The sequence below is a fragment of the Megascapheus bottae genome, chromosome 17 (genome assembly GCF_031878675.1).
Source record: "Megascapheus bottae isolate mThoBot1 chromosome 17, mThoBot2.hap1, whole genome shotgun sequence".
In the NCBI taxonomy this organism is placed as follows: domain Eukaryota; kingdom Metazoa; phylum Chordata; class Mammalia; order Rodentia; family Geomyidae; genus Megascapheus; species Megascapheus bottae.
The window spans coordinates 1,368,551-1,382,475 of NC_143525.1; the positions used below are offsets into that span (position 1 = coordinate 1,368,551).

The 13,925-nt window shown below is 49.0% G+C and overlaps 1 protein-coding gene across 1 annotated transcript in view; it reads left to right on the forward strand.

Annotated features, from left to right (window-relative positions):
* The window catches only part of Pitpnm3 (PITPNM family member 3), an 89,871-nt gene that overhangs the window by 18,813 nt on the left and 57,133 nt on the right, over positions 1 to 13,925 (forward strand). Inside the window, exons 2-3 of the mRNA XM_090349358.1 lie at positions 1,311 to 1,406; positions 8,864 to 8,971. Of these exons, the coding sequence (XP_090205484.1) occupies positions 1,311 to 1,406; positions 8,864 to 8,971 (204 nt within the window). The remainder of the gene's footprint in view (positions 1 to 1,310; positions 1,407 to 8,863; positions 8,972 to 13,925) is intronic.

The following is a 13,925-nucleotide window of genomic DNA, read 5'->3' on the forward strand; positions in this document are numbered from 1 at the left end:
CTTCTTCTTCATCTTTTTGTCAGTCGTGAGACTTGAACTGTGTGCCTGGGCGCTGTCCCTGAGCTCTTCAACTCAAGGCTATCATTCTACCCCTTGGGCCACAGCATCACTTTCGGTATTCTGGTGGTTAATTGGAGATAAGAGTCTCATGGACTTTAGTGCCCGGGCTGGCTTTGAACCATGATCCTCAGATCTCAGCCTCCTGAGTAGCTAGGATTATGGGTATGGGCCATGGCTCCCAGATGATTCTTATCATTCTGTAGAAGGGAAACTGAGGCATCATATGGAAAGAGAAAGGCTTTGCAGATTGCTAGTGACAAATGGGCAGAGTTCAGAATTTATATTTGTCTTCTTTTTTTTGCCTCTGGTCTTTTCATTTTTATTTATTTTCCTCTGCTGGAAGCTGAGTTCCACTTTGCCTACCTGCACATGCTGTATGTGTTGGTGTCTGGATCTACTTCCTTCGTCCTCTGAAAGTGTGGTATGACCATGTGACTTGCTTTGGCCCATGAGATGTGAGCAGAGGTGTGTCATTTCCAAGTAGACTGGGGGTGGTATTTTGTGCTTGCCGCCCTTGCCCATGTGTGGTGAGAACTGTTACCTACTCTAAGCAGCCCAGATAATTTGTTAATGCAGCACAATTTAGCTTGTGCTAACTGATAGCTATGCTGCTGTCTTGTGGCTAGCTCTAATACCAGGTTTTTGTTTAGTTTAGTTTTATGTTGGTGCTGGTGCTTGAACTTAGGGCCTGGGCGCTGTCCCTGAGCCATAGCTCAAAGCCTAAGCTTTCATGCTCAAAGCTAGCACTCTACCACTAGAGATACAGCTTTGCTTCTGGCTTTTGTTTTTGGTTGTTAATTAGAAATAAGAATGTCATGAGCTTTCTTGCCTGGGCTGGCTTCAAACCATGATCGGCAAATCTCAGCCTCCTGAATAACTAGAATTACAGATGTAAGTCAATTGGATTTGTGTGTGTGTGTGTGTGTGTGTGTGTGTTTAATTGGTTGTAAGAGTCTAGGAACTTTACCTGTCTGGGCTAGCTTTGAATTTCAATCCCCAGATCTCAGTATCCTAGTAGTTGAAGATGAAAGGAGAGCCACCAGTGCTTAGCTTCTACCACCAGTTTTCATACCAGAGAAATGCCTGTCCTGGCTCTTTCCTCAAAAAGTTTCCCCAGGAAAGATTTCGGTACATCAATGGCAGCACAGAAGTGAGAGGTTTGTGGCTGCAGAGAGGCAGGGCAGGCTAGCAGGCGGTGTATCCTGTATCCTGTATCTAGTCCTGATTAACACATGTGTTCCCTTTGACAGGTAGCCCAGCCCCGGGCGGCGGCACCCCTCGGCATCTTCAGAATGTCCTTGGTGACTCAGTGGAGAGCTCGGATGATGAATTCTTTGATGCTAGAGGTGAGTGAACTCCAGCCCCACACTATGGCTGAGTGGCCATTCTAGAAGCCGCGGAAGAGAACTAACAGGGATGACACCACCAAGCAAAAAAGTAGCCGCTGTCTAGAGAGGGAGTGATGCCAGGGCAGGTGATTTGGTGTCGACCATGTATGCTTTCTGCAGAGCCGAGGACTGGGAGCTGGCTAGATAAGGATGGAAGAAGGAGCATCCCAGGTAGACAAAACAGCAGAAGTGATGGCCTGGGAAAGATTGGGTAGCAGTGGTGGTCCAAGGAGATGTGACAGGTGGTGGGTGGGACATCCTCTCTGGAAGGACTGGCAGTGCCCAGGAAAGTGGAGGAAGGGCATCAATACCATCTCAGACAGAGAATGATGTGAACAAGGCTGGGAGATGTGAGCACCTGGAGGAGAGGTAGGGCTGTGGGAGGAGAGCCAGGCTGGGAGGTAGGGGAAGAGACAGCAGGTCCTCAGCTGGTTGGGTTCGAGTTGGAGAGAAGCACTGATGACCTGATGGCTTGTTCCCAGTTCAAGAGGATTCCAAACTCTATCCAGCCTGCTTAGTTCCACTGGCCATATTTGGATGTCGGTGTGTGTGTGTGTGTGTATGTGTGTATGTGTGTGTGTGTGTGTGTGTATACACGTGCATCTGCATGCTGGTAATGGGGGCTTACACTCAGATCCTGAGAGCTATGCTTTAGCTTTTTCTGCTCAAGGCTGCTGCTGTACCACACCTTCATTTCCACCAGTTTTTTCTGGTTAATTGGAGCCAAGAGTCTCACAGGCTTTCCTGCCCCGCCTGGCTTTGAACTACACAGTCCTCAGATCTCAGCCTCCTGAGTAGTTAGAAGTACAGGCAAGAGCCACTACTGGCCCTCCACACAGATGGGGTGTTGAAGACAGATGACAGGCCAAGAAGACCAAAGAAAGACACTTGTGCCCTCGTATCAGGCATGTTTTCCCTTTCCTTGGGACTCAGTTTCTCTCTCAGTTCTGTGTACTTTTCCAAATGGAGAAGATCCAGGTTGGGTGATTATCAAGTAAGTGTGGCTAGAAATGGAGCATAGTTCCTACCCAAGCCTCCCCAGCTCCCGGCTCTAGGCAGAGAACCCCTTCCCTAAACCAGTCCCCAACCCAGACCATTTGGGGCCCAGTTCCTCTCTCCTCTTGGCATGTGATTGCAGTGGCTGCCAGGCCTGAGTTTTTCCATAGCAACTAACCCACAGTGTGACAACAACGCTTCAATGTTTTGATGCACAGAAGACTTTTGTTTAAATATTTCTGCAGTTCCTCAGGGTTCTGTGCGCCCAGCTGAGAGAATGGCTTGGTGCAGGAAACAGGTGCCTGTGGTGGCACAGGGGTCAGCGCTGTCCCTGAGGGCCTGCTCATCTTCTTTCCCTGTGAGCAGCTACGAGTCCTCCCTGCCTGCCTCCCCACTAGCCACTGTCCCCTGCAGTGTCTCTCAGCCAGCTCTGTTCCCTCCTCCCCCGACCTCAGGGAACTGAGCCTCCTCCTTCTGCTCTCTCTTCTGGGTGGCCCCCACTTCCTCTTCCTTCCCCTGGTCTTATGACCTCTTCCACACTCGTTTATCCTTCTGGGGTATGGCCTCAAACCCGGGCCAGCTTACAACTGGGCGTTGTCCTTGTGCCTTTGAATCTAATACCTCTGACCCCATTTACAGTTTGGGAAACTGAGGGCCAGAGCAGGAGATGGCACATTTGTTTTCTTCATTCCCTCTTTGTATTTTTTTTTTTGCCAGTCCTCGGGACTGAACTCAGGGCCTGAGCACTGTCCTTGGGCTTTCTCAAAGCTAGTGCTCTACCACTTGAGCCACACCAGGCCACACTCCTGGCCCCTCATTCCCTCTTTGAACTGGTACTTACCAAGCACCTGTCCCTCAAGTGCAGAGGTTTAGGTACCAGGCCTGTTGGGGTTGTCTGCTTAGTAAGCTGGTGGAGGGGGGTGGCTGGACACGAACAAATAAATTAGGCTGAGAATGACTGTAAATACAATAACACAAAGGAACAGGTACCATACCTTGAATGAACGGCAAGCAAGCCCTTGGAAGCCCTTGAAAAGTTGCTCCATACCATTTGCCATTAGGGAATGAGAATCAACTTGGCAAAGATGCCACGCCATGCCTGTGAGAATGGCTTGTTAAAATGGTGCTTAGGATGGGAAAAGTGCAATGGTGTACTTGTTTTGGAAAGTGGATTTCAGCTACTTAAAAAAGTTAATCATAGTAATTACTATCTTCCCCTAAATCTTTTTTTAAAAATGGAACTCAGGACCTTTTACTTTCACTTCACTTTTTTTTCTGCTCAAGACTGGCACTCTATCACTGAAACTACACCTTCATATCTAGTATTTTGCTGATTTATTGGCAATAAGAGGCTCTCTGATTTGTCTGCCTAGGCTGGCTTTGAACTGAGACCCTTAGATCTCAGCCTCTTAAGTAGGTAGGATTACAGGCATGAGCCACCTAGTTGGCTCCTAGACTTCTTTTCTTTTCCTTTCCTTTCTCTTCTTTTCTTTTCTTGGTCGTGGGGCTTGAACTCAGGACCTGGGTGCTGTCTCTGAGCTCTTTCCCTCAAGGCTAGCACTGCCACACTATAGGATTTCATTGACCAAAAATCTTCTAGAAAATGCCAACTAACCTATAGTATCTGGAGAAGACTAATGGTCTGGGTTAGGGGAGGTAAGAGGAGAAAGTGTTTCCACCACGTCCTCCTTCCGTGAAGGTAGGAGGCAGCCAACAGGAATGACAAATTCATAATTGCTGTCTCCATTGGTGATGGGTCCCCCGCATTTATGTCAATCAAAAGTCATCATATTGTGCGCTTAACCTATAGTTTATTGGCTGTTGATTATACCTCAGAAATGCCATTCGGCAGATGGAGTCCCTTCCTGCTAGGATTATAGGCGTGAGCCTGGTACACCTACCCCTTTAGTCTTCTACTTAGATACAGAGAATCCTCAAATTAGAGCCTAAAAGTCACCACACTTCTAGGTACAAACAAACACTCACCATGAGATTGACAGATAGAAGATGGTTTTGGTGGCAGTATCTTGAGCCAGCATGTGGGAGATGAGCATTCTTGGATGGCAACGTCCAAGCTTCTGTTTGATCGTGGGCCAGTTCGATGACTGTATAGCTACAAAGTGAGGATGCCAGGCTTTACTTTGAAGCTCCATTGCCACACAGCCTCCTGGCCCATTCTCTTACTTTAATTTTCTCTGATTTACTTCCTCAGAATCTACAGAGCAACTCTTTCCTCTATGAATGTGACAATCAAACTGGCCTTGACTTCTGCAGGGAAGAAAAAGCTGGCAGTGCTTAGAAACAGAGGAAGGGTGTATTTAGCTCTGGGTACTTTGACCAAGAGCCACAGTGTAGCCACTCTGCTTACTGGGAAGGAATTCTCTGAGTCAAGAACTTTCTGCTGTGTGTGTGTGTGTGTGTGTGTGTGTGTGTGTATGTGTGTGTGTGTGTGTACATGCTGTCCTTTAGCTTTTTTCTTCAAGACTGAACATGTACCATTTGAACCACAGCTCCAATTCTGGCCTTTTGGGCGGTTAACTGGAGGATAGAGTCTTATAGACTTCCCTGCCTGGGCTAGCTTTGAACCGTAATCATCAAATCTCAACCTCCCAAATAGCTAGAACCACTGGCACCCAACAGCCTTGGGCTCTTAGTCCCATCATCATGTGCATCCTCATTCTCTTGGCCCTCAGATGTGGCTGGGCCCTCCTTCTCTCTCCATGCTAAGCTAGAGGAGCTTGGCACTGAATGCATAGCAATCAGGAGAGGAAGCTAATGCCAGGGCCAGGAATCCCATTCTCCATTTGAGGACTCGGGCAAGGTCAGTCTCATGGAGAATGAAGGGCACAGTCAGGGTCTTCCCTCCTGAACTGGGCTTTTTGTGGTGCTCTCACACCATGTCCTGGGGGTCCTGGGTGGGAAAGAAAAGAGTAGAAGTGAAATCAGAAGAGTCAGGTCTTCATCAAGGTTGACCAATTGACCAACTGCTATCTGAGTTCACACAAATCTGAGTCTCTGGCCCCAGAGCCCACCTTCCTTTGGAAACGGGAAGAGATGCAGTTGTCTGCTTTGTGGATGGAGAGGGAAGAAGTCATTCCTGGCATCGGGCCTGGGTGTTGCTGAGCGGAGGGCAGAAGCCAATCCCAGCTATGTCACAGACTCCCTGCCTTCCTACTTCCTGTGCCCCCACTGGGAAGGAAGGTAGAGGAGACAGAGCCAGTCCCAAAGCCTTGGGATGGGCGGGACTTGAGGAAGGGAGTGTGACAAGGACTGCAGGTGGGTCAGGGCGTGTGTCCCCTGTGCCAGGGGAGCGTGAGCCATCTTGCATCTGTGGGGAACTGGTAGTGTAAGTCAGGTAATGGATGGGGTTGGATGGGTTGTCTAGAGGAAGGGCCTAAGGCCTGGCACCCACAGGCTGGAGATGAAGCCTGCACACACAGGCGGAGGGCCTCTGCTCTGTAGGTTCTGCCCAAGCCAAGGCTTGGGTGTTATGTTCATATCTGGCTTTGGCAGGATGGAGTCAGACTGAGGTCAAGCCAAGGCTTGTCCTAACTGGGGAGCAGGGATGGGGGGGCTTAGTCTGGGTAGGGACTGAGGCTCAATGGGGGTGATAGGGATGTCATAGCTAAGTTCACACCAGAGGTCACCTGAGAGTAAGAATTAACATACACAGAAGAGGTGCCAGAGATGCCAAATCAACACCTGACACAGCTGTCCAGAAGGGCCCACTGCAGCCTCTCTATCTGAGACTCCTAAACGAGCCATGCTGTCTGCTGCCTCCCAGTGTGTGTGTGTGTGTGTGTGTGTGTGTGTGTGTGTGTGTGTGTGTGTGTGTGTGTGTGTGTGTGTGCGTGTGCACAGTCTGCCACTCTGGGGACAAGCCCATTGTTCCCAGAGAGAAGATTTGAAGGCTGGCTGTGGGGCTTGGGGATAGGAGAGGGAGGGAGGGAAGGAAGGAGGTAGGAGACAAAGCAGGTTGGGGAAATGGGGTTTGGAACGGCTGGAGAGACAGGGATGGTGAAGAGAGCTGGAGCAAGGAAAACCCAGGGCAGATTCCAGAGCAGGGAGCCAGATGGAGTGAGAAGGAGAGAGGGACACAGAGAGACAGACCCAGGGAACGAGAGAAGTGGGAAGACAGTCTCCAGAGGCGGTAACACAAGCAGATATGGGGTAGGGAGGATTCACGCAGGGTCCAATCCTGTGCAGAGGGATACAGGAAAAGGAGAAGCCCAAAGGGAGTGAGTGAGATGAAGAACGAAGCCTTTCTTCTACCCAGAGGGAGGAGAAGGGGGTGCAGTCACTGAGCTGGAGAGAGAAAGATTCAGGAGAGAGCACCAGATATCCAAGAGAAACAAATTCAAGGACCAAGAAAGAAAGCGATCCATGCACAGAAATCCAGGGAGGCCAGCTTTGATGGGGCAGGGTGGACAGAAAGGAATATTCAATAGAAACCCAGACAAAAGACCAAGAAAGAAAGCGCATGGAGCTGGGCCACACACAGAATTAGGAAGAGCGAGGCAGAGGCCTGAGCTGGCACTGGAGGCCAGCTCTAGAGCCCCTGAGTCCATGCAGACTGCCTAGCACCGTGATAGGCCCTCCTACCCCTGGGATAGGACATAGTGCTTTGTAGCAAATATGGGGCCAGCACATGCTGAGCACCTACTGCATACATGATGGTGGGCCTTGAGCCTGCTCTCAGTTGACCCTACCCACATTGTTTACTATAGCATCCTTCTGCAGGAGAGAGGTCGGGTCGCACCCCACACACATACTCTTAGGAATCCACTCATAGTCAGATGGATGTGAAATTGAATGGGTGAGCAGTTGTTCACTGGGGTTACAGAATCTGCAGATAACCAGGAGTGGGCAGGTGGGTCACAGGCCAAGACTGTCAATCTAACGCCAGAACGCTCTGTGTGTGTGTGTGTGTGTGTGTGTGTGTGTGTATACATGTACATGTACATGCATGTGTGCACATATGTGCACTAGGGCTTGAACTCAGGACTAGGGTACTATCCCTTAGCTTTTTTTTTTTTTTGGTGGGTTGTGGGTCTTGAACTCTGGGTCTGGCCTCTGTCCCTGAGCTCTTCAGCTCAAGGCTATCACCCTACTCCTTGAGCCACTGTGCTACTTCCCCTTTTCTATTGATTAATTGGAGATAAGCGTCTCTTGGTCTTTAGTGCCCTGACTGGCATTGAACCTCGATCCTCAGATCTCGGCCTCCTGAGTAGCTAGGATTACAGGTGTGAGCCACTGGGCTCGGCTCCCTTAGCTTTTTTTGTTCAAGGTTACTGTGGTGCCATGAGAATCACAGCGCCATCTGTGACTTTTTGCTGGTGAACTGGAGATATGAATGTCATGGACTTTCCTGCCCTGACTGGCTTTGAACCTCAGTCCTCAGCTGAGGCTAGGACCATAGGCCACAGGCGCCTGACTCACATGTTTGTTCTGAATCTTCAAGATTTGGGGAGTGGCAGCAGGCAGGGAGGATTCTCCACAGTGCCCTCCAGTGTCTGTTCTGTGAGAACCCACCAAGCCTTTGGCTAAAAAAGGCAGAGATGGGTGTGGCCATGCCATTCCGGTGAAGCAGTGAGGGACTGTGTCAGGTGTGTCATAGTGGCGGGGGACCAGGGTCTTGTATGTTGTGTGAGCAGGGACTAGAGCCTCAGATCCCACCGGGAGAGGGCGGGGACTTGGGGAGCAGGAGAGATGGGAGGAATTGAAAAACTCACGGAGCTGAAAGGCCCTAAGATCCCCTTGCAGCTTGGATCTAGAAAGAGCTGCCTTCCACATAGTCCAGACTTTCCCCTGACCCCCTCTGACCCTGATCTGTTCAAATCCTGCCGCTGAGCAACTTCTTCATATCAACAAATGGTTCCCATCTCTGCCCACTTACTGTGTACTCAGGTCTCCTCACTGTGTTCTCATCCATTCTTCACGAGGCATCTAGGGGCCACATTGATGGGAAAATGAGACTCAGACAACCCTAGTGACATTCACAAAGGAAAAGGGCTGGCAAGTAGCAAGAGTCTTGCTCTTTCTACACAAACATTTTACACTTCAAGTATATATACCTTCGGCCCAGGCACTGCTGGCTCACACCTATAATCCTAGCTACTCAGGAGGCAGAGATCTGAGGATTGAGGTTTGAAACCAGCCAAGGTAGAAAAGTTCTCATGAAGCTTTCATCTCTAAGTAGCCCCAAGAAACACAGAAGTGGAGCTGTGGCTCAAAGTGGTAGAGCACTAGCCTTGAGCAGGGCCAGCATCCAGGCCCTGAGTTCAAGCCCCACAATTGACCGAAAAACCAAATTCTCTCAGTGGTCAAAATGATGAGTACATGCATCCCAGACAGCACTTTGTGTCTGGGGCCCTGTGCACAGCCCCACTGGCTCACCCCGCCATGTGTTTCTTCCCCAGAGGAGGTGGCCGAAGGCAAGAACGCCATGCTCATTGGAATGAGCCAGTGGAATTCCAATGACCTGGTAGAACAGATGGAGAGCATGGGAAAACTGGACGAACCTCCAGGTGAGCACTGCTCTCTTACACACAGGGGTGTGTGTGTGTCACAGTGACCCTGGTAGTGGCTTGGGGTCACCCCAGTGGGGTTTTTTCTGTCTTCTGTCACCTGGACTCTGTCATCCGTAATCACGGGTCTTAGGGACAGCTGCCGTAGAGCAGAGTGGGAGCTGAGGTCTTGGCAGAGAGGGGTGGACGTCCTCTGATGCCTCAGGAGGCTGGCAGAGCTCCCAGGAAGCTTTTGTTAGCTCGGGGCTTGATCAATAAAGCAGGTACCACCTTTCAGGTCTCTGTCTGTCTAGCTGTTGGGCCATTTTCTCCTTAATGGAATGTTTACTGAGTACTTTCTGTGTGTACGTGCTGGGCTAGAGGGGCCGCAGGTGGTTGAGCCAAGGCCTGAGCCTTGTGCTGCACATGATGTCATGGTCAAGGCTCCAGGCTTCAGTGGAAGCCTGCCTGCCAGATGGGAGGGGCAGGACTTTGAGATGGGAGAAGGAGATGGATCTGTTCCTAGGAGATGCCGGACAATGAGGCCAGGAGACCAGGCTTTGAAAGCCAAGCAGAAGATAGAACTAAAGAGGTCATCAAATCAGAGTTAGCCTATGGGGAAACTGAGGCTGAGTGATTCACAACTGAAAGCTGCTTTTGAATAGTGTACTGGAGATCTGAGACAGGATGCAGGATGCTAACTTTTGCACCCGACAGCCTCAGGCCCATTCTCCCCCCCCCCCCCCCCACTTCCTCCTCCTCTTCCTCCTCTCCCTCCTCCTTTTTTCCTGGCTCAGTCTTTGCTCTGTTGTAACATGATACCAACACTGGGTAATGTGGAAGGAAAAGAGGCTTTATTTGGCTTATGAGTGTGGTGGCTGAAAAAATCCCCACAGCACAGCGCTGGCACCTGGTGAGGGTCCCTCTGGCTGGGTTCCTGTAGCAGATAGCATAAGGCTGGGAGTGTGTGTGTGAGCACAGCAGACTGGGTCTGCGGGAGACAGGAAGAAAGAGACCAGGGAGGGGCTGGATTCCTCTCTCTCTCTCTCTCTCTCTCTCTCTCTCTCTCTCTCTCTCTCTCTCTCTCTCTCTCTCTCTCTCTCTCTCCTACCCCCCAAAGACCACCATGAACTCTTCCGTCTTTCCTCAGCGGCATTCAGGACTATCACTCTTCCTAGATTCTCCCTCCTCCCAGCCTCATCGCTTCTCAGTACCACTGCACCAGGGACCAAGCTTTGAGCACAGTGAACCTTTAGGGACAAACACATGTAAACCTTAGCATTCACTGCGTCTCCTCCCTTCCTTGGCTCTATCAGCTGCCTGGTAGGCCAGGCCATCCTGTTAGTTGCTGGCCAGTAGAATGGTCCTGGCTCAGCCAGGTCCTGGCCATCTGCTCTTTTTTCTCCTGCCTCATCCTCGTCTCCTTGCTTGAGGGCTTTCCCTATACAAAACATTTAGAGTGAGAGATGGGTGGTGGGACAGGACTCTCATCCCATTTCATGTGTGGTGGAACTGGGAGAATTTGGGCCTCTGAGTCACTGTCACATCCAGTGATTGGGTGGCTCTGCATCCGGTCCTCAAGGCCAATCCAGAATGCCACCCCATCTTCCCAGCCACAAATTTGTAGACAGGTCCTCCATTCCAAAGGGCCACGGATTCCAGATTGATGACCAGCTCCCAATTAGTCCTCCCCATTTAGCTGGCCATCCTCAGCTCACTCCCACCCCTACGTGTCTGCTGAAGAGTGTGTGACTTAGCCAGGCGCTGATGGCTCACGCCTGTAATCCTAGCTACTCAGCAAGCAGAGATCTGAAGATCACGGTTCGAAGCCAGCATGGGCAGGAAAGTTTGGGAGACTCTTACCTCCTGTAAGTTATTCAGAACTGTGGCTCAAGTAGTAGGATGTTAGCCTTTAGCCAAAGAAGATCAAAGACAGCACCCAGGCCCTGAGTTCAAGCCCCATTTTCATGTATGTACATTAAATGTTAAGAGTTACACATTGGATTCTGCCTCTGTATACCCTATCGTTGGTTTGTGCAGATATGCAATTGACACTGTGTATGTTTCATCTATGTTCCTACTTAGATCTATGAGAGAAAATGTGCCCTCTCAGAGCCTGACTGGCTTCATTTAACATGATTTGTGTTTCCAGGTTCATCCATTTCCCTGCAAATGACATACGTAATTCTTTCTGATGGAATACACACACACACACGCACGCATGCACGCACGCATGCACGCACGCATGCACACACGCACACACGCACACACGCAAACACTCACCTGTTTTCTTGATTGGCTCATCCATTGTAGGCCATCGGGGCTATTTCCATAGCTTGCTTTATGGGGAACAGTGCAGTAATGAAATGGGTGAATTTTGACTTGGACTCTCTTCAGTAAATTGCTGGTTCCACTGGATTGAAGGGTAAGAACCGGCTTTCCTGCCTACTGTAAGCTTCCTGCCCTTAACTCCAGGGCTCACCCTCTGGTGGCTGTGACATTTCCTCATGTAGGACCATCTAACTGTAGTCAAGGCCCTGCCCCCCACCTCTCTGTCTCTCTCTCTCTCTGTCGCTCTCTCGCTCTCATTCTCTCCCCTTCTCTGCCAATTCTAAATGAAGTTGAGCTTCCTCTGACATTGGAATTGTATCAGACCCCATCTTTCCTCTCAGTTCTTCACATCACAGCGCATACAGGCACGTCCTGTCCTAACAGCTCAAGCTCTGGGGACAGCGTGCTAGGCAGACATGCATGCATGCATACATGCATGTCAATAGTACCTCTTGGCTTTTGTTTATTCATTTTTTTAAATTGCGAACTCCTCTTGTCCATCCCATTTTCTTTCTTTGTTTTTCTGGGTGCTGAACTCAAGCCCTGGCTGTTATCCCTGAGCTTTTTCACTCAAGACTGGTTCTCTACCACTTCAGTCACAGCTCTCCTTTGGGCTTTTGGTGGTTTAAGAGAAATGAGTTCTCATGACCTTTTCTTCCTGGGCTGGCTTTGAACTGAAATTCTCACATCTCACACTCCCGAATAGCTAGGATTATAGGTGTGAGCCACTCCCCTTTCTGTGATAGCCTATTGCACTAGATTGTGCAATATCCTAATAGATACTAGTCTGGGATTTGTTCTGCTGAACTTTTGTGTTTCACTCATCTTGACTCCTTTAGAAGCTAAATTTATAGTTTAGGGTTTCCATTCTACATTGGTGGAACAAATTTAGACCCTATAGCCTATGTGGCTCAGGCTGAGTGTGGTAATTACTCATGTGTGACTTCGTTCTTTCTCAGTCTGTGAATGGTTTCTTTGCTGCTGCCCCAAAGGATGTGTGTGTGTGTGTGTGTGTGTGTGTGTGTGTGTGTGTGTTCCTTGTGGAAGGAACAGCTAGCTCTCCCATGACCTTACTGAAAAGGGGCTCCACTTTATTTATCTATGTTCTGTATCAATGTGACTCTAGTAACAAATGAAAATTTATCTTTAACTAATTGGACAAAGCTCTTTCAAGGCAACATGTCACAATATCAGTTTATGACTTCAGTGCATCTTGTCCCCCTTCCACCACTCTCCTTCACTTCTCCCAACCCCACTATTTCTTAAGTAAGTTACTGGCTTCCATTTTTACATGTATACATTTATTTTTTTAATTATAATTTAATTTTTTTGCCAGTACTGGCTTTGAACTCAGGGCCTGAGCACTGTCCTTGGACTTTCTCAAGGCTAGAGCTCTACCACTTGAGCCTCAGCACCACTTCCGGCTTTTTTCTGTGTATGTGGTACCGAGGAATTGAACCCGGGTCTTTGTGCATGCTAGGCAAGCACTCTACCACTAGGCCAAACTCCCCGCCCCTGTACATTTACTTTTATGACTATATTCACTCTCTCCATCCATGCACCCTACTTCCCTTCGTCTCCCCACGCCTGAACTGAGCTCGAGCTTCCCGGTGCTCATCTTGTGAAACTGTAAGTTTATTGTTCATAGGAGTTACGCCTTTGGAATCTTCCCCTCCCAATGCCGTACTTGAATTGCTTGTGTGCCTATGTACATGTCCTGTATGTGTCTTCATGTATGATTATAATTTAGATCTAACTTTCATGCAGGAGAGAAGACAGGGTGCAGCTTTGTCTCTCTGGAAACCCTACCTTAGCTCCTTGATACCCACAGGCTAAGGTCAAGTCCTAGGCTGACAAGTGACCCTCAGCATTGAGCCTACCTTCCCGCCTCAGATTTGGGGGGGTGCCAAGTCTCTCAGCAGCTTCTACTCTCTTTTCCCAGCACCAGTTCTGCTTTGTTTCTGGCATGTGTATATGGCATGGTGTGTGTGTGTGTGTGTGTGTGTGTGTGTGTGTCTGTGTGAGTCCTGGGGCTTGAACTCAGGGTCTAGACTTTGTCCCTGAGCTTTTTAGACTCAGAGCTAATGCTCTACCAGTTGAACTACTTGAACAGTTCGACTTCCAAGTTTTTGGCCATTATTTGGAGATAAGAGTATCTCAGACTTTCCTGTCCAGGTTAGCTTTGAATTGTGATCCTCAGCTTCCTTATTAGCTGGGATTATAGATATGAGCCAGTGGTGTCCACTGCACATTCTGTATTGAAGTCTGGTTATATGTTTGCTTGTTTGGTGATATATTCTAGCATATATGTATTTTAATAGACGGTATCTATCAGCTCAGGGCACCTTATTATTAATATTACTTGACAGTTTTCGTCTTGTTAACTTTACTTAGCACATTATGTATATACCATAAAATGTATTCATCTTACTAAGTGTATGCAAATCATCCAGACACTAGTGGCTCATGCCTGAAATTCTAACTACTCAGGAGACTGAGATCTGAGCTCAAAGTCAGGTGAGACAAGGAAGTCCACTCTTTTTTTTTTTTTTTTGCCAGTCCTGGGCTTGAACTCAGGGCCTGAGCACTGTCCTTGGACTTTCTCAAGGCTAGAGCTCTACCACTTGAGCCTCAGCACCACTTC